The sequence below is a fragment of the Schistocerca gregaria genome, chromosome 1 (genome assembly GCF_023897955.1).
Source record: "Schistocerca gregaria isolate iqSchGreg1 chromosome 1, iqSchGreg1.2, whole genome shotgun sequence".
Lineage (NCBI taxonomy): Eukaryota > Metazoa > Arthropoda > Insecta > Orthoptera > Acrididae > Schistocerca > Schistocerca gregaria.
In genome coordinates, this window is record NC_064920.1 from 822,872,280 (window position 1) to 822,893,733 (window position 21,454).

The following is a 21,454-nucleotide window of genomic DNA, read 5'->3' on the forward strand; positions in this document are numbered from 1 at the left end:
CAGCGGAGTTTCCACGACAGTTCTAGGATTTTCGGTAGCCCAAATTCTGCAGTTCTGGGCATTGACAGACCCTCGGAGCGTGAAATGAGCTTCGTCGGTCCACAACACCTTACTCAACCAATCGTCATCTTCCGCCATCTTTTGAAATGCCCACACCGCAAATGCCATCCGCTTCACTAAATCGCCAGGTAACAGTTCATGATGCCCGTGGATTTTGTACGGATAGCACCGGAGAGTGCGCCTAAGTGCCAACCAAACAATAGTGTATGAAAAGCCGGTGCAACGTGCGACTACACGAGCGCTGACTTCCCTGTGCATAGACGAACCCGCTACAGTCTCCATTTCTTCCTGAAGTGCCTCAGCAGAATTACGCCTTGTGCTCGTTCGGCCACTATGGGGTCTATCGTCTAAACAACCCGTTGCTTCGAACTTCGAAATCATTCTCGCCACAGCTGCATTTGTCAACGGACCTTTACCCGTTCGAATCCCCTTCCTATGGCGATAGGATCGTAACGCTGAACTAGCACATTCACCATTCTGATAATACAGCTTCACTAAAAGCTCCTTTTCAGGTAACGTCAACAAGCTGCGACCGCTGGCGCCTCTGATTATCTCTCTCATTACAGCTCCTTTTATACACGATTGTCATGCGCAGTCACTAATGTTTTGCTGTGCAGCGCCATCTGTCGGACATTTTTTGAACTTTGCTTTTTTTGCTAATAAAACCACATGTCATTCCAAGCATGTGTGTCAATTCTTACCTCTCTATCTCCATTATTCCGTGGTTTATTAAACCTAATAGCCAGTATGTCCACCTTCGGCACAGATAAAAGCGGCAGCGCATCTTGGCATGAAAGCAATGAGGCTTTGGTAGATTGCTGGAGGGAACTGGCACCACGTCGCAAACGCAAGTCACCTAATTCCCGTAAATTCGGAGAGGGAGCTCAGATGCCACGTTCAATCACATCCCAGCTGTGTTTGATCGAGTTCAGATCTGGCGAGTCAAGGAGCCAGCACATCAACTGGAACTCGCCACTGTGCTCCTCGCACCACTCCATCACACTCCTGGCCTTGTGGCATTGCGCGTTACCTTGCTGAAAAATGCCACTGCCATCAGGGAACATGATTGTCATGAAGTGGTGGACTTGGTGTGCAACCAGTGTATGATGCTCCCTGGCCGTCATGGTGCCTTGCATGAGCTCCACTGGACCCATGCATGCCCACATGAATGTTCCCCAGAGCAAAAGGGAGCCGCCACGCGCTTGTCTCCAACCTACAGTACAAGTGTTAAAGAACTGTTACCATGGAAGATGACGCATTCGTGCCCTCCCATCGATATGAAGACCATGTAACGCTCGGCTGCCGCGTCAGTGTCCAGTACTGATGGTGGTGTGCATATTTCAGTTGTAGTCGCTGATATTGTGGTGTTAACTTTGACACATGCATGGGTTGTTGGTTGCAGAGGCCCGCCATTAGGAGTGTCCGGTACACTGTGTTCAGACATACTTGTCCTCTGCCCAGCATTAAAGTCTGATGTTAGTTCTGCTCAGTTCGCCATCTGCCCTGCCTTACCATTCTGCCGAGCCTTCAATGTCCGACGTCTGTGATGAGGAGTGACCACCCAACCTCACGATGTCTGGTTGTGATTTCACCTTTGTTCCACCACGTGTTGAAGACACTCGGCACAGCACTCCTTGAACATCTGACAAGTCGTGTAGCTTTCGAAATGCTCGTACCAAACCTCTGGGCCATCACAATTTGCCCTCGGTCAAACTCAGATAAATCGTGCGCCTTCCCCATTCTCACACGGACAGCGCGCTCACTGGTACTACATGAACCATGCTTGCAACTGACTAGCATTCATTCCTCGCCAGGTGACGCTTCTATCGATTGGGTGGTTTTATATCGGTAGTAGGTCGGTGGTCATAATTTTCTGGCTGATCAGTGTATAGCTGAAGCTCTTCGTTGGTCGTTAGATTCCACAGAGCTACGAAACTTCAGGGATATCGATTGCAGTGCTTCACCCACTGGTCCAAATAGTCCATGACACATTCTTACAGTATTAAGATCTGATAATTGTTGTCTAGTCGATATACGATAGGGTGCCTGAGTGCTCACTGAACAGTTGTCGCTGTCTTGAGCGATGGGAGTGTCGACTGTGTCGTGAATAGAGCGGCATAGTTGAAGTTCAGCCCAGCATAGGAGGTGGCGTCAAGGCAGCTAACAGTTTCCTCGTTGCGGACGAGAGAGCACTGGAACCATCAAAGGTGCTACAGCTAGCACCACGGGTATCGTCTACGGGTCTGTGGCGCTGCGTTCGCATCATAATCGTCGACTCGTTCTCTCCGACTGAAGCATGCGGGTGTATAGGGCTAGTCGTGATACTGTTAATGCAGAACATGACCACACGACTTGCTGTTGTAAAGTAGCGCTGACATGGCGAAATAACCGATTGTCAGGATCAGGTGGCCTTTAATGAAGCTATGTTTTGGGAGACTGTGGAGGGTGTAAGACTAAAATTGATGGATACAAATTACAAATTGGCAAATGTGTTCCATTACAGGAGGAGTGATACCTCTAGTAAATTTTCGCGCTATAGTCCACGCTTCAGACGAAAACATACAAATTTCGTCCAGTGCAAGAACAAGATCATTGTATTCTTGTTTATTGCAGCTCCACCATGTTAAAACATACGAGCTATGCCGAAAGACAGCTCGTTGTAAAGCAATGTCATTGTTATATCCTAGCGACAAAAAAGCGTGCTGTGCCTGTGTTCAGTTGGTAAAGGCATCTTGCGTTTATGGGCTAACAATGACCTGTGTAGCTTATCATTCGTTTCTACAGTTTACTTTAATAATGAATCACCATTTAGAGCTTGCACTTCATCCTCACGTCATGTTTTCTGGTACTGTCACTATACAGTGAATAAAACATCAAAATTTTATATCTGTCAACGTAATTGTTAGATATTGTCTGAATAGATGTGAAATATTAAAATGAAATTACAGCAGTCTTCGAAAAAGTTTCATCTGTATAAATGTATGCATAAACATAACAAAATGACTCTGAGCACTCTGGGACTTAACAGCTGAGGTCAACAGTCCCCTAGAACTTAGAACTACTTAAAGCTAACAACCTAAGGACATCACACACATCCATGCCCGAGGCTGGATTCGAACCTGCGACCGTAGGGGTTGCGCGGTTCCAGACTGAAGCGCCTATAACCGCTCGGCCATTCCGGCCGGCATAAACATAACAATATTCACTGATATGTAACTTGCTTCTGTCATTTAGGCAGCTCAGACATTATATGACATTCAAACTGCACTTTAGAATGGCTATAAAGCCTAAATCATGATTGTGCGAAATTATTGAATAAGCAATTTACAGTTTAATGGCGGAAATTTCTTTCAAAAAGTCGCTTATACTTTTGAAATAATGCATTGTAAACAACCAGCTGAAACAATACCTGTTTCCGTTCACAAAACTATCATCACTGGAGGGAAAGCTGGACACTGATGGTTTTCACATACATATCTGTACAATGGCGCCTCAGTATACACTTAGGTGACAAAAGTCATGGGATAGCGATATGCAATACATAAATAGCTGTAGTATCTCGTACACAAGGAATGAAAGACCAGTGCATTTGTACTCAGGTGATTGTGGACGCACGACGGGAATTAACGAATTTTGAACACGGAATAGTAGTAGGAGCTAGACACAAGGGAGATACAATTTCGAATATCGTCAGGGAATTCAATATTTCGAGATCCTCAGTGTCAAGAATATGTCGAAAATACCAAATTTCTAACACTATCTCTCACCAAGGAGAAGACAATGGCCTCTGTTAGGGCAGTGCGGTGAAATTGGGCGTTAATTGGCTATGACAGCAGACGACCGAAGCGAGTGCCTTTGTTAACAGCACTACATCGCCTGCAGCGCCCCTTTTGGGATCGTAACCATATTGATTGGAACCCAGACGAATAGAAAACCGTGAGTTGGTCAGATGAGTCTCGATTGCAGTTGGTAAGAGCCGATGGTATGGTTCGAGTGTGGTGAAGACCCCACGAAGCCATGGACCCAAGTTGTCAACAAGGCGCTGTGCTAAATGGTGGTGGCTCGATAATGGTGTGGACTGAGTCTTCTGGTCCAACTGAACCGATCACTGATTGGAAATGGTTATTTTCGGCTAGTGGGAGACCATTTGCAGTCATTCATGACCTTGATGTTCCCAAACAATGATGGAATTCTTATGGATGACAGTCCACCATGTCACCGGGCCACAATTATTCGTAATTCGTTTGAATACTATTTGGATAATTCGAGAAAATGATTTGGCCACCCAGATCGCCCGACATGAATGTCATCGAACATTTATCGGACATAATCGAGAGGTCAGCTCATGCAGAAAATGATTCAGCGGAAACACTTTTGTAGTTACAAAGTCCTGTAAAAGAAGCATAGGTCAATACTTCTGCAAGGACCCCCTCTCCCCCAACGACTTGCTAAACCGATGCCACATCCGGTTGCTGCACTTTATTAGGAAGTATCCCACGACTTTTGCCACCACAGTGTATTTTGAGGAATGTGGAAATTTGAGATCGGAAAGTAAAGAACATTGATTTTTTTAGTAGCGACGATACTACGATCGTAAAAGAAATGAGATTCTGGATGAAGGAGATACACTCCTGGAAACGGAAAAAAGAACACATTGACACCGGTGTGTCAGAACCACCATACTTGCTCCGGACACTGCGAGAGGACTGTACAAGCAATGATCACACGCACGGCACAGCGGACACACCAGGAACCGCGGTGTTGGCCGTCGAATGGCGCTAGCTGCGCAGCATTTGTGCACCGCCGCCGTCAGTGTCAGCCAGTTTGCCGTGCCATACGGAGCTATATCGCAGTCTTTAACACTGGTAGCATGCCGCGACAGCGTGGACGTGAACCGTATGTGCAGCTGACGGACTTTGAGCGAGGGCGTATAGTGGGCATGCGGGAGGCCGGGTGGACGTACCGCCGAATTGCTCAACATGTGGGGCGTGAGGTCTCCACAGTACATCGATGTTGTCGCCAGTGGTCGGCGGAAGGCGCACGTGCCCGTTGACCTGGGACCGGACCGCAGCGACGCACGGATGCACGCCAAGACCATAGGATCCTACGCAGTGCCGTAGGGGACCGCACCGCCACTTCCCAGCAAATTAGGGACACTGTTGCTCCTGGGGTATCGGCGAGGACCATTCGCAACCGTCTCCATGAAGCTGGGCTACGGTCCCGCACACCGTTAGGCCGTCTTCCGCTCACGCCCCAACATCGTGCAGCCCGCCTCCAGTGGTGTCGCGACAGGCGTGAATGGAGGGACGAATGGAGACGTGTCGTCTTCAGCGATGAGAGTCGCTTCTGCCTTGGTGCCAATGATTGTCGTATGCGTGTTTGGCGCCGTGCAGGTGAGCGCCACAATCAGGACTGCATACGACCGAGGCACACAGGGCCAACACGCGGCATCATGGTGTGGGGAGCGATCTCCTACACTGGCCGCACACCTCTGGTGATCGTCGAGGGGACACTGAATAGTGCACGGTACATCGAAACCGTCATCGAACCCATCGTTCTACCATTCCTAGACCGGCAAGGGAACTTGCTGTTCCAACAGGACAATGCACGTCCGCATGTATCCCGTGCCACCCAACGTGCTCTAGAAGGTGTAAGTCAACTACCCTGGCCAGCAAGATCTCCGGATCTGTCCCCCATTGAGCATGTTTGGGACTGGATGAAGCGTCGTCTCACGCGGTCTGCACGTCCAGCACGAACGCTGGTTCAACTGAGGCGCTAGGTGGAAATGGCATGGCAAGCCGTTCCACAGGACTACATCCAGCATCTCTACGATCGTCTCCATGGGAGAATAGTGGCCTGCATTGCTGCGAAAGGTGGATATACACTGTACTAGTGTCGACATTGTGCATGCTCTGTTGCCTGTGTCTATGTGCCTGTGGTTCTGTCAGTGTGATCATGTGATGTATCTAACCCCAGGAATGTGTCAATAAAGTTTCCCCTTCCTGGGCAATGGATTCACGGTGTTCTTATTTCAATTTCCAGGAGTGTATCTGGTTTAGGGTCTCCAGGATTCAAAGAAGTGCTTTTCCACAAAATGTGTGGGAGAATATACGAGTATCTACCGACCTTAGTACGTTAAGTTATATTTTCTTCAGGTTATCTAGCCGGTCGTATGTGTTTATAACAAAGACACAGCTGTTTCGCTTGTAAAATTATGTAATTGCAATAGGACAGTCTTGGATTCGGTGCTCTTTTCAAAACTATTTTACGTTTTCTAATTACTTAATGCAAAGACAAGAGTACAAACTTTAGTTGACAGTTACACTGAGATTTCTTGCAAAAGCTTCAGTCATAGGGGAGATATTTGCAAGACGCCAAAGTTCCAAAAGAAAAAGCCTCTTGTTTCGAGATTTTTAAGATTTTTACAGTTTGTGTTCTGTATGAATTTTCCAGATTTGTTCATTTTGGTGGTAAGATTTTTCTTACCTTTAAGTGTTTCGTTAGCGTCATCTGATTACAATGTTTTAAAACTCAAACTAATCAAGAATTATCGTAGGTCCACTCTGTCAGTTTTGTCAAATGGAAATAGTATAGCCAAAAGTGCTGATTTGCAACTGTAAGATTTGCAGCAGAAAAAGTTAAGAGGAAGAGGTTCTTAGCTAAGTGTTAAAGTCACAAAGAAGATGTTTGGTTATCTGCAATGCTTCTTAATAACTAACTAAACTGTGTTATGTATAAATATGCGTTTTATGCCAATCGTTAGCCGGCCGGAGTGGCCGAGCGGTTCTAGACGCTACAGTCTGGAACCGCGCGACGGCTACGGTCGCAGGTTCGAATCCTACCTCGGGCATGGATGTATGTGATGTCCTTAGGTTAGTTAGGTTTAAGTAGCTCTAAGTTCTAGGGGACTGATAACCTCAGCAGTTAACTCCCATAGTGCTCAGAGCCATTTGAAGCACTTATGCCGATCGTTACATACTGTATGTCGTGATAACTATGGTGTATCGTGCGAACAGGTGACACCACCGTAATCGCAGTAAATAAATTCAAAAGCCCGCGTCAAATATTACCGAAATCAACCAACAGATTACGACCACATACGAGGATGGCTCCGTACCAGCGCCTGAAACATTCAATGTGAGCTTGAACGTGCTACGAAATGGGTGTAAGCAGACTGGAACAGCGATCATACGTGAAAATTGCTTTTCTCTCTGTTAGAAATGGTACTCAGTGTCATGCGGAACTATGAACAGTTGTGGGAAATAAAGAGTATCACTCCAGGAAGTCATACTCATTCTGGCGTATGACATCCACGGTATTCTGGAGTGTCACCCTGTTACGGCCACGCTCTCAGTGTCCAATACTAGCACAACTTTCTGCTGAACCATCTGACATGTACACTTCAGCAAAAACGTCCGCCACTGCTGGATAATGCAATCATACTCTGCTGGATAATGCAATCATACTCCACAATAACACGACAGCCCTCGCCGCAGGCGTCATCAACAAGTGTGTACAGTTGTGGGGCTAGGAAATTCTCCACCACCTACCCTAATCACCAGATATCAATCCGTGTGATTTGAACTCACTGCACATCGGTAGAAACCATTGCGTGGGGGCGCTTCGTAAACAGGGCGGATATCAAAATGGTTCAAAATGGCTCTCAGCTCTATGGGACTTAACATCTGAGGTCATCAGTCCTCTAGACTTAGAACCTACTTAAACCTAACTAACCTAAGGACATCACAAACATCCATGCCCGAGGCAGGATTCGAACCTGCGACCGTAGTAGCAGCGCGGTTCCCAACTGAAGCGCCTAGAACCGCTCGGCCACAACAGCAGGCGGACGGATATCGTCACGAGATTCGGCGACAAGTGGCACACATTGATGGCAATGACAATGGCATTCAGCGCATTCCCGGTGGCTGGCAACGCTGTGTGATGCACTTGGGGAGTATTCTCAAGGACGTTAGTTGATTTTGATTCATTTTTATTCCGTTTGTACTCAGGCACAACAAATTTACACAGAGTCCAATGCGTGTGTTTTATTGCAACCTTTGCGTTGACGTCCTGTACTGGAATCCTGTGTGTGTTCCACACATTGGTTCAATGCACAATGTGCAATTCCCATGTTGTCGCACCATCGCAGGATATACTGCAGTTGCCATGACAATAAAGTATTGAGACTGATTTTCTTTGCAAGATGTGGCAACCCTGCAGGCTTGTGTAGGCACAATATCTTTGACCTTGGTCTATAAGCTGCTTCTAGTCAAAGTGGTACATCGATGCAACTGCTTAGTCGTGAGCTCTGCTGTAATAACTTAACACATGTTTGTGTCTCTCATCACGGAAATGGAACCTCATAATACTGCGCAACTGTATGCCATTACTTTTTGCGTTAAATTGAGTGAAAGGCCAACAACAACTTACGGTAAGCTTCAGAAAGCTTTTGGAGAGGAGGTTACGTCTAGAGCTCATGTTTTTCGTTGGTATAAAATGTTTAGTGAAGGCAGAACGAATGTTGAAGATGAAAACCGCAGTGGACGGCTATTAACCTCACGGACGGATGGCAACTTGGCCAGGGTGCATGAACTCGTACGGTCTGATCGAAGATTATCCGTGAATATGATTGCAGAAGAACTGAACATAAATCGAGAAACGGTTCGTCTAATAATAACTGAAGATCTTTGTATGAGAAAGACTTGTGCAAAAATGGTCCCCAAAAATCTCACGCCACAATAGTGAGAAACACGGAAAAATGTGGCAGCCGATCTGTTAGAGCAAACGGAAATCAATCCATAATTGTGATGAAAGTTGATTTTTCCAGTACCATCCAGAGACAAAACGCCGAAGTCACTTCCATACATGGCTACACCATGGCTACACCAAAAAATGCTCGCATGTCAAAGTCAAAAGTGAAATGCACGCTTGTGTGCTTCTTTGATTCCAAGGGAATTGTTCGTAAAGAGTGGGTGCCTCCTGGACAAACAGTTAACCAATATTACTACAAAGCAATTTTAGAAAGACTCCGTAAAAGAGTTCGCTTGTGTGCCAACATTACTGATAATTGGATTCTGCATCACGATAATGCGCCATCCCATACTGCTCTGCCAGTACAGCAATTTTTAACTTCAAAACAAATTTCCGTCCTACCACAGCCACCTTATTCACCAGATATCGCTACGTGCGACTTTTTTCTGTTTCCAAGAGTCAAAACGGCTGTCATGGGACACTATTTTCAAACAACACAAGATCGAAAAGCCGTGACGAGGGTCTTGGAGGATATTACAGAAGATGAGTTCCAGAAATGTTACCATCAATGGCAGAAGCGCTGGAAAAAGCGTGTGCAATCAGAAAGGAACTGCTTTGAAGGAGACAACACTAAACTTGACTAAAACGGTAAGCAACTTTTTTTTCCACATCAGTCTCATTACTTTATTGTCGCACCTCGTATGCAAGACCCTCGTATTTACTTGTTTCGATTGTTATAAAGGTTTATAAAATTGTTGACATTATACTTTGCTTACTCAATCACTTGTGTCTAAAAGTTACTTCACCCAAAAAAATTATTTGATGTTTGTGTGGGATTAGTGGGGGTAAGGGGGAGGTGACAAGTGAAAACTCTACACCGGGTGCCAAGCTACCTAGCCTCGTCCCGTGAGAGGACGGTTCAAGAATGGAGTAGGCTGCCTGTAGCTGCGGCGACTTACCGACGAGCGGCAGGAAGCGCCAGGCATTTCCGACGAGCGGCAGCGCTCGCGGCCCCGGGATCTGCGCGAAGGGCCGCGCGCCGCCGCCCAGCTGCGCGCTCGCCGCCCCCGCCGCCCCCACCACCGCGTGCGCCGACGCTCTGGAGCTCATGCCGACGCGCCGAGACGTTCGCAGGCACAATCCGGCTCTGCCGACGAGTACAGCCGCCTCGATAGGCTGCGTCCTTCCTTCACTCACGTGGCACTTATCCTGTGAAGAAACGGTGAACAGTGTCCTTAAAAGTATCACTGACTGGTTTTCTGCGAATGGTCTCACCCTCAAATTTAAAAAGACGTAACGTATTCAGACTATTTACAATTTGTACAGAAACCAGATGGCAGTTAAAGAGTCGAGGGGCATGGAAGGGAAGCAGTGATTGGGATGGGAGTGAGACAGGGTTGTAGCCTCTCCCCTATGTTATTCAATCTGTATATTGAGCAAGCAGTAAAGAAAACAAAAGAAAAATTCGGAGTAGGTATTAAAGTCAATGGAGAAGAAATAAAAACTTTGAGGTTTACCGATGACATTGTAATTTTGTCAGAGACAGCAAGGGACTTGGAAGAGCAGTTGAATGGAATGGACAGTGTCTTGAGAGTAGTATATAAGATGAACATCAACAAAAGCAAAACGAGGATAATTGAATGTAGTCGAATTAATTCGGGTGATGCTGAGTGAATTAGATTAGGAAATGAGACACTTAAAGTAGTAAAGGAGTTTTGCTATTTGGGAAGTAAAATAACTGATGGTGGTCTAAAGAGAGGATATTAAGTGTAGACTGGCAATGGCAAAGAAAGCGTTTCTGAAGGAGAGAAATTTGTTAACATCGAGTATTGATTTAAGTGTCAGGAAGTTGTTTCTGAAAGTATTTGTGTGGAGTGTAGCCATGTATGGAAGTGAACATGGACGATAAATAGTTTGGACAAGAAGAGAATAGAAGCTTTCGAAATGTGGTGCTACAGAAGAATGCTGAAGATTAGATGGGTGGATCACATAAGTAATGAGGAGGTATTGAATAGAATTGGAGAGAAGAGGAGTTTGTGTCACAACTTGACAAGAAGAAGGGACCGGTTGGTAGGACATGTTCTGAGGCATCAAGGGATCACAAATTTAGCATTGGAGGGCAGCGTGGAGGGTAAAAATCGTAGAGGGAGACCAAGAGATGAATACACTAAGCAGATTCAGAAGGATGCAGGTTGCAGTAAGTACTGAGAGATAAGAAGCTTGCACAGGATAGAGTAGCATGGAGAGCTGCATCAAACCAGTCTCAGGACTGAAGACAACAACAACAACAACAACGTATATAGTTCTGTATATCTACCGTTACTATGCCAATGATAACACATGACAATGAAATAATAAATGGGGTAGAATTATCAAGATTCTTAGGTATCCTTACTGATGTCAACTTGGAAAAAGCGCATTTTGGAACTCCTAAAACAACTTCTTTCAGCCACATTTGCACTTAGAATCATTGCAAATCTTGGGGAGAGACAAACCAGTAAGTTACATATTTTGCGTATGTTAATAATGTCGTATTGGGACAATGTTCTGAGGTAACTTATATTTACGAAAGAAAGACTTCATTGTTCGAATATGTGCTGTAAGAATAATATGTGGTCTCATCCCAATCAACTTATAGACATCTGTTTAAGTAGTTGGTCATTTTGACTATTGATCCACAGTATATTTATTCTCTTATGAAATTTTTTGTAAATAATTCACTACAGTTCAAAAGGAACAATGATGTACATAATTACCAGAAGGATAAATGACGCTGAGATTGTCTTTAGCCCCAAAAGGGGTGCACAACGCTGCAACTAAAAGTTTTGATCACTTACGCAATGATTTAAAATGACTGACAGTAAGGAAAGAAAAATTTGAAAACAAACTGAAAAAGTTTCATCTTGACAACTCCTTCTGTTCCGTAGAAGAATTTCTATCACTGTAATGTGTAAAATATGGTCTGTAGGAATTACTAACTATGAAGGGTATAGTTTTACATAGGAAGTTGATGTTTCCAGAGCCACAGTCGTCAGGAGGAGGTAGTTCCGATATTTCGACCATTGTCGATGGCACCAGATTAAAGCTGCAATCACAATATTTAATTCTAATTACACTGATAAATATGTGGCTGGTTTTCTAGGACGACTCTGCCTGCCATACAGGTGCATGGCAGAGGTGTCCAGTGACCAAATGAATGGACTTTTCTGGCTTAAGTTTGTCCCGAACAGCAGCTACAAAGAAATATCCCTGCTGCCCAAGTAGTCGGCTCTTGGCCACAGCCGCATGTGAGAAGTCCCAGTGGTGGCTGTCACAGCATCATCTGGGTTGTTGAACAGTGAACTGATACTCAGCATGCGTTTGGCAACCCTTGTCGTCGTGTGTGTTGTGATTATTCTCTCAATTTTACTTGGATATTTGAGAAGATTCAATATGATAGGTGTTTGCACTGGGTGGTTATTACCTTGGTGTAAATTGATTGGTGTGAATTGATTGGTGACAGCCCCTCTGCCCTCTGAGCGCTTGGTACAGTGAGTGTGTTGATGCCAGGGGTTGGGCATGCAGCTACCGGCATGGCTGGCGTTGGTGCAGATCTCTCCTGACCGGCGTGAGCACAGCTACCCACCCATTGGCAGACAGTGTGTGGATCAAGATTGTGAGGGTATGTGTGTTCAGAAGGAATTAACTAGCAATACACGACCTCTGGCCTAGGATGCTGCGTGTGGACATTGGAACACGAACACTTAGGATGTATGAGTTTTTCAGTGATCTCTGACATCTAACCGTGGCGACTCCAACAACAGAACGGAACATGGTTTAAGTGTGTGGAGTTTACTGCTTCTGAATACAGTCCAGCAGTGGACTGTGTTTTGCGTTGGAAAGGTAGCAGTGGTGTACTGTCACGTGGTAGACCCTTCCTCTTCCTCCTGTTCTTAGTCCTGGTGTAGCCGAGAGACCAACTTAGGGATGAAACAGTGCTTTAAAAACCCAAATGGAACATCAAATTCCGCATTAATCAACTTATTTTTGCCGGTAGTGGTATTGCAAGCACACGCAACAGTCCAACCCCTCTGCAGATTGTTTAAGGACATAGCATGCAAGTGATCTGAAATCTGAAATTTTCAGCTACCTACAGCATATGGACTTCCTACCAAATGACCTAACTGTACCAGTGTCCACCACTAGCAGGCAAGGGAAATAGTCTCGAAGGGGGAAGAGTAGGGTTTGGAAACCAGGCAGTTGCAGGATCGAATCCTACCAAATATTCCAGCCCTTGTATCCACCTATAGAAAGCCAGGGAAAACCATCCCATACAGAGGGTATCAAGTTAATTAATTAGTCACTCAAGCTGATAGAGTGAGGGAATACTTCCAAGACGTTCACAGCCTTGCATTTTCTGAAGGGCTGGGAATTTGCCAGATATCTGCTGCTTTGTTGGGGACAAAGGAGTGGTTAGTATGGCACTTGACTGACGCTACCTACTCCTTGTCGAATGTCTTAGTTCCATCTGCTACAGGTTTCTATAACAGTAGAAGTGTGAGAACGAAGGGATATACCGACTACCATCGCCATGTCTGCATTAGCAGTGAGAGGGGGGGGGGGGATGGGAGGGGATGGAATCGAAGACTGTTTGGGACACGGCATTTTTGTCTACGTGATACATTGGGTCACATAAACAGGAACTTGAGACGAAGAGACAGAGAGAGAGAGAGGGGGGGGGGGAGGAGGGATAGAGAGATTCAGGAAGTGAGTCTGGTACAAAATTTGAAAGTCATGTTGCTTCCTGATGCTTTGTTTTCGGAAGATGAGCGGTGTCCAGCAGCTGCGGTGGTCACTGACCAGTGGCATGCATGGTGTGATATGATCGGCCTGGAAGTCTGATATGATTGCTCCACCAGATATGTTTAGCGAGATCTGTGACAGAGTAATTACTTGTGCTGAGTGTATCGCGACGGTATTCCTTACATGTTCAGGATAAAAAAAGCACCTCTCTTGTTTAATATTCCGTAATGTCTTGCAAACACAAAGTGTTTTTAAACAGTAATCCATACACTGCAGTCAATTTGCTGACAAATTATTTAAATAAACAAATCAACTATATCCTGTACTCTGCTTTGTATCCCATAAATCACTTAAATAAACAATACTCCACACATTGGCTTACCTAACAGAAATTGTTTAACATGGCACACTGTAAGTTCGGGATACGATCAGGATAGATCTCAGAGGTGGAAGCACTGCAGTGTAATTATTTAATTAGGACATGCAGTTACTGAATGTGAGCTTTTCTCACCAAATGAGAGATCCCTCCCCTGCAAATTGAATTTTATAAATAAACAATATATCCGTTGTTGTGTAATTGATTTCAATTTCGCATCGTGAGATCCTTCCTCTCTAACACAGGTTGAGTCTTTCTCCTGGCAGGTTCGATATGGGGGAGGGGGAGTGGGGTAGAGGAGGGGAGTGCTTGGGGATTTCTCAGGAGGGGGAGGGGACAATTAATTTATCAATTTAATTAATTATTCAAGGAAATTGATATGAAAAGTGTGCTTGTATCAGCGAATGAGGGGGGGGGGGATTTTACAGAGGGCTGGGGGGGGGGGGGGGGCAAGGCTGAGGGAGGAAGTTTGAAGATTTCTCAGAAGGATGGATTATCCCCATGAGGTCATAAATCAACCCATAGCGGGTCATAAATCAATTAACATTAGTTTAAGGGGAGAAGGAGGGAGCTATAAATAAATCAAGGTTTTCCCTGAATGTATGCTTTCTCCTGAGTAGGCAAACTACAATGTGCGGCAATATGAACATGACACCACTACTAAGGTGATTAAATGCTGAACCTAAACTGCACTTGGTAAAGTTGCAGCCAACTATTAAAAAGTTCATATTTTTTTCAAATTTTAAGGTTGTATATGATGACTGTGTAACAATGAAAATGTGAATCAAATCAAAATATCCAATTCTAATGTGCTGATCGTGAATATCACACAGACAATTCAAAATTAGCTCTATTTTCCATTTACACTGTTTTATTATGGTGATGTAATTATAAATGGATTTTTATGTTTAGTTTAAAATCAAATATATAACTGTTTGTCACAGTCATAATAACTAGTAACAATGGATTATGTTATTTTCCCTGGTCTTACTTGTGTCCAATATTTTGGATATAAACATTTTAATACCAATTTTAGTGGTCTTTTTGTCTCCCTCGTCTTCAACTTCAGTGACTTTATTAATACATGTATTAATTTTTGCACTTTTGTTTACAGATTAACTACTAGTTGTTCAAGTGTTGAAGCGAACAAAAATCCCATGAGTTTGTATTAACAGTGCTGACACATTTTGCTATGAGTGTGGAGTAGTGACACTCGTTTCACAAGAACAGCAAATAACTCAATTGATTAAAAAAGCTTACATCTGTTATTTTGGGTGTAAAATAGGTGATTAGGATAAACCCTGGACTCCACATGTGATCTGCAACTCTTGTGCCAGTGACCTCAGGAATTGGATGCATGGGAAAGGACATTCAGCACCCTTTGCAATGCCCATGATCTGGCTTGAGCCAACTAACCATGTCAGTGACAGCTACTTTTGTATGGTTCCTCCTATCAAGAAGGGAATATCTAAGAAGAAGAAGCGGACAGTGATCTATCCTAGCTAGCCGCGGTGGCCGAGTAGTTGTAGGCGCTTTAGTCCGGAACCGTGCGACTGCTACGGTCGCAGGTTCGAATCCTGCCTCGGGCATGGATATGTGTGATGTCCTTAGGTTAGTTAGGTTCAAGTAGTTCTGAATTCTAGGGAACTGATGACCTCAGATGTTAAGTCCCATAGCGCTCAGAGCCATTTTTGATCCATCCTAACATTCCATCTGTCATACGTCCAGTTCTATATGGGGAAGAATTTCCAATACCTGAACCACCGACACAGTACGAGATTGCTTCTGATGGGGATTCTGAATGTCCTGAACCATATACATCACAAGACCCAGAGTGTCTACCAAATATATCATCCACTGATGATTCACAAAAATTGACTCAAAATGAGTTAAGTGATCTCATTAGAGATTTGGAGCTCTCTAAAGCTAAGGCTGAGATTTTAGCACCAACATTGAAGCAGCGCAGTTTTCTGGAAAGCAATGTAAATGTTTCATTCTACCGCAGAAGAGAGCAACAATTCACTCATTTTTGGGATGCAAGACGGTCTTGGGGCATGTGTAAACATAAATGGTCTAATGAATCCTCTCAGAATTAATTTCAACCCTGATGAGTGGAGACTATATTGATTCGTCAAAATTGAGCTTAAAAGCAGTGCTTTTACATATTAGTAATGAGCTTCCTTCTATTCCACTTGGGCATAGTATGCATATGAAATAGTCATACCAAAACTTCAAAATTTTACTAGAAGCCATCAAGTATAATGACTCTCAATGGCAGATTTGTGTTGACTTGAACCCTAAAAAGAATCTGCTCCTGCCATTGCACATCAGATTAGGTCTCGTGAAAAACTTCATTAAGGGAATGAACAAAGTTGTTGACGCATTTAAGGATTTAAGGCAAAAATTCCCTTACTTAAGTAATGCCACAGTAAGGAAGGGCATCTTTGTAGTCCCACAGATTCGAGAGCTTTTTAGAGACCATATTTTTGATAGCATCATACAAGGTGATGAGAAGCATGCATGGGAATGTTTCAAGACAGTATGTTTCCAGTTCTTATTTGACGAACCAAGAAATAAATTACAAGGAGATTGTAGATAACATGTTGTCATCTTATGCAAAACTTGGTCGCAACATGTCATTGAAAATGCATTTCTTACATGGTCGTCTTGACTTCTTCCCCAAAGATTGTGGTGAAGTAAATATTGAACATGGGGAGTGATTTCATCAAGATATTGCTATATTGGAGAAGAGGTATGCCATAAATGGGGCTCTATTATTTTAGCAGATTACTGCTGGACTGTCATAAGGGATGTTCCCAAGTATTTGCATAAATGTCAAGCCAAGCGAAAATGGTCATCTTCTGAATTTATCTCTGAAGAAAATATGTAATTCTGTACATATGGATATTGAACATTTGTAATCCTTTATATACATTTGTGGCCAGTTAATTTATATATTTTCTTTTGTGCTTTACATAGTTCTGGTACAAATTAGACTTACAAAGTATTTTCATTCATGTAATATTATCTTCATTTTTTCTTAATATTTTACTTTTGTACTTCCAGAATGGCACTTAAATTTACCAATGCATAACATATAATATAATGCAAGCAATTATTCACTTAAAATTTGTTATGCTGAATCTTGGAATATGAATGCATATTTAGTTAGTGAGTTATTTATACGAAAATGTAGATTACCTTTTTTAAAAAAAACTAGAGCTAAATTTTGATGAAGATGATGCTTTTGTATCATTTTATACTGAAATAAAGGTAACTAACTCAGAATCATGCAATTTACACACTTTCACTTCAACTTTATCGTTCAGTGTTATTTGAGATATAGTCGTTTTAAAAAATTGTGTAATAAAATTTTTAAACCAACCATAACAGGCACATTCCAGCTGAGCGGGGGTCGCGCAAAATCCCACGGACGTAACTGGTGAAATAAGCGCAGTAGAGTGCATGCTGTTCAGCCATCGAATGCTCATTCTGTAGAAGGGTCCAAAGATCGAGACACGATTGGTCCCTGACTCCTTAAAGCTAAGTGACTGTCAGTCCTTTGACCCAGACTATCGTGTGAGCCTTGGCTGCAGAGAAACACGCGTTCTCCAGGCGAATGAAAGCGTATGGTTCGATAACAGATGGAGGGGCGCGGAGGAAACAGGCGACAATTTGCTGCCCCAGTGTCCAGACTAGACAAGCGTCAGAGCAGGTCAGGCGATCGGCGTCATTGTCCACCGAGAGACAGGAATAGCATAAAGGAGTGTCCATTAAATCACTCACATGTGAACGCTGGTTAGTGGCGAATCTTCCACAGGCGAAGTGATACCACGTCGCTCGGACTCATGTTGGCAGGACGGCTGATGAAGATTGCGCCACACCATCGTCCACCTCGTTAATGGATACCTGATCTCAACGTTGCTACCCGGTACGCCACACAGTAACTGAATGTAGAAATCAATAGGACTTGGGTTGCGCGTAGATGGGAGGCCAGTGCTGACATAGCTAAGGTCCACAAGCAATACAGACAGATGCGAAAATAGAGGCGCAACATATCCTACTGACACAAGTGGGGAGGTGGAGGCTGGTCGACAAAGATCCGAGAGGTGTTGCATGAGTGAGTTCCCTGTCTGAGACGACCATCTATTCATCGTGTTCAGGTATACGGCCGCCGCATTATATTGGACGTTGGTGAGTTCACATCCCCTGCCTTTCCAGGGAAGGCGATGATGATGATGTTTGGTTTGTAGGGCACTCAACTGTGCAGTCATCTGCGCCCATGCAATGCCCCAATATTTACACAGTCCAATTTTTCTGACAATCCAATCTAGCTACTCTCACGAATTATGATGATGAAATAATGATGAAATGTCAAGGACAACACAAACACCCAGTCTCCAGGCAGAGAAAATCTCCAACACGGCCGGGAATCGAACGTAGGACCCCGTGATCCAGAGGCAGCAACGCTACACCACAAGCTGCGGACTTCCAGGAAAGCGTGAGCGTGCCATATTTGACCTTAAAAATGTTACCAGAGCCCAACACGACCTGCAGGCTGTGACCAATTTCTGGCTTCATCGGAAGGACCTGTGCTAGGAAAGCCTTCTTGGAAACTACATGCACGTTCAGATATTCCACTTGTTGCAAAGCATCAAGGCAATGGAGGTGATGTATCTTGGAAGGCGCACCAGAAGTCTTCTGCTGCGGTGCAACAGATGGTGGACATAAAGATGATGTCAAAGTATCGGAAGCACTGGACACAAGATAGAGGCGCCAGTTCTTCTCGAATGAGTCCATGGCCAACTGGCATCGCCATGGCCTTGGCAACACCAAAGCACTGCCTGCCATGTCCCCATACGTGGAGATCAGATCAAGTGCACGTGTGCTCTCTTCCCAGTGATGGACCAACAGTAAAGGGTCACCTGCATACGCTTGACAGCGGAACGTGTATTGCTGCAGGGTGAATCCTGACAACTGTGTCACAAGATTCCCAATAAGTGGCTCCAAGGCGAGAACATAGAGGAGCATCGATAGCGGGCATCCGTGATGTAAGGTATAATGGATCAGTGCCAGCCCAGCAATATGACTGTTAACCTGGACAAGGAAGTGGGCGCTGGTCTAGAGACATCGCAGGGTACCAGTGAAGGGAAACCCATCGGCAACGAGATAACCATATTTGAACCTGAACAAAAGCACTGTCAAAATAGACGGCCACCAATGATGCACGGAGAATGCAAAAAAAAAAAAAATGGCTCTGAGATCATCAGTCCCCTAGAACTTAGAACTACTTAAACCTAACTAATCTAAGGACATCACACACATCCATTCCCGAGGCAGGATTCGAACCTGCGACCGTAGCGCCTAGAACCGCTCGGCCACTCCGGTCGGCCACGGAGACTGCACCTAGCTGCTAGAGCAGTCATGTCTTGACTTTCACAAGTGACCATCTCGGCCTGGATGGTTCCACCTGGCGTCGCTTGTCCTGTAGATATTATATTCGGAAGACGCCAACGACATATGTCGCCAAAATACGTGCAAATATTTATAGTCGCCCAAAAGTAAGGTTAGGGGACGGTAATAGGCAACTGTATTCCTCTACGATGGCTTGTGAATTGGGATGATAATGCCTTCAACAAATGGCAGTGGAGCTGTGGCGGCTGCCGATAACAGTTCATGAAACATCGCAGTCAGCATTGGCACCACCAAATCCTGGAATCCCCAATAAAATTCCACAAGAAGACCATCCACACTATGCGACTTGTTTGGAGCATCCTTCGCTGTCGCATCCTTGACGTTATCACAGTTGAAGTCCTCCATCAGTGTTTCCACTTGGATGCCTGAAATAGTTCTAGTGATGTGGGTCAAAAACGCCTCCAAATCACGAACATAATATGGTTTGTACTGGTAGATGTGGCTAAAGTGTTCCACAAAGGCAACCACAATACCGGCCTGGTTGGTGGCCTGTTGCCCCCCACGAGTGACAAGCTGCAAGACCAACTATTGCCGGTGGTGCTTCCTTTCAATCACAATCTGGTGCATTGAGGAGTCTCCGTGCCAAGTCATATCTTGACAGCGAGACCTGAGGACCAATCCCTGCAATCTGCGATGGGTCAGCGCAATTGTGTGAGCCTTTATTCTGTTATGATCCAACTGAACAGCTGGAGAGGGTGGTTGCATATCAAGGTCACGAAGCACAGTGAAGTGGAAGTCTTGTTGTGCGGCAGTTCCGTGCAGACAGTTCCCTACCAAACTGCATCAAGACTTGCAGCATTGCAGGCATGGTGCAGTCCAGCCACCAAGCCATCGTTGTCGTATATACTGGACACCAGTGTTCGCACACTGTCCAAACCTCCGCTACACGCTGCCAGCTGTCAGGACTGGTAAGGCGTGTGGTGTTTAATTTAGTCTGGAACCGCGCGACCGCTACGGTCGCAGGTTCGAATCCTGCCTCGGGCATGGATTTGTGTGATGTCCTTAGATTGGTTAGGTTTAAGCAGTTCTAGGTTCTAGAGGACTGATGACCTCAGAAGTTAAGTCCCATAGTGCTCAGAGACATTTTTTGAGGAGGCTGGTGCTGACGTATGCACAGTGGTCTGAGAACGCCAAGGGTGAACGCTAATCACCGACAAGCCCCTGGAAGACGTAAATCGAGGCGACTCGCGGAGTGACCTGTCTGATATATATAGTCTTGTGCATCGTCATGGCGAATCTCCCACGTGTCAGACAGGGAAAGGTCGCGGACGACAAAGCGCTGTTCCTAGCAGGAGCTGAAGTGTGGTTGTTGGTCGTTCCAGTGTAAAACACAACTGAAGTAACGCATAACAGACAAAGTTCATAGCGGCCAAGAAAGAGCGGAGCGATCTCCTCAGAGTAAAATTTAGCTCTGTCCCTTCTATGGCCAGAGCCAGATGGGGCGTACGTATATACAATGGGGGTGCCCATAATGGCAAATGCCATACCCCTCGCAAATGGCAGGTACATGACGTCTTCAACTGATACGCCCTCACGAACGCCACTCTGCGTCCAAGGTCGTCACCAGCAGAGGTGTAACCGGACACATCCGGCAGGGCGGCCGGGTGCATCTCCTGAAGCACCGCGACGTCAATGTCGGAAGGCCGAATCATTTACCGCAGAAGGTGAAGATACTATGCTGTTACGTTTGGAGCTGTGGCCCGCCATGTGGAGGAATCTCACCGGTAATCAACAGAAGGGTCAGCCGACAGCGCCGCTCGCAGGGTGTCCCTGGAATCCACAGCTGCTGTCGCAGGCACGCGCGCGGGGTGAGATGCGTCCTCGGAGAAGTCGCTCCATGCCGATGTCGTCGGATTTGTCCATACGATCTGTCGCAAACACTGCCGAGCCGACAGTGAGGCCGAGTTTATCCAGATCTTTAGTTAGCGCAGGCTTCGCACTTGTCACTGCTGGACTGTCTATCAAAGTAATATCGCAATCCTCGTCATCTTCAGAAGTCACCAAGGTGGC

At 45.1% G+C, this 21,454-nt stretch overlaps 1 protein-coding gene across 1 annotated transcript in view; it reads right to left on the reverse strand.

Annotated features, from left to right (window-relative positions):
• LOC126275586 (probable cytochrome P450 49a1) overlaps nt 1–21,151 on the reverse strand; it is a 129,123-nt gene extending 107,972 nt beyond the window's left edge. The window contains exons 1-2 of the mRNA XM_049977213.1: nt 21,101–21,151; nt 9,771–9,861 (exon numbers count right to left, since the gene is read on the reverse strand). Of these exons, the coding sequence (XP_049833170.1) occupies nt 9,771–9,861; nt 21,101–21,151 (142 nt within the window). The remainder of the gene's footprint in view (nt 1–9,770; nt 9,862–21,100) is intronic.
• Nucleotides 21,152–21,454: the final 303 nt, after the last annotated feature.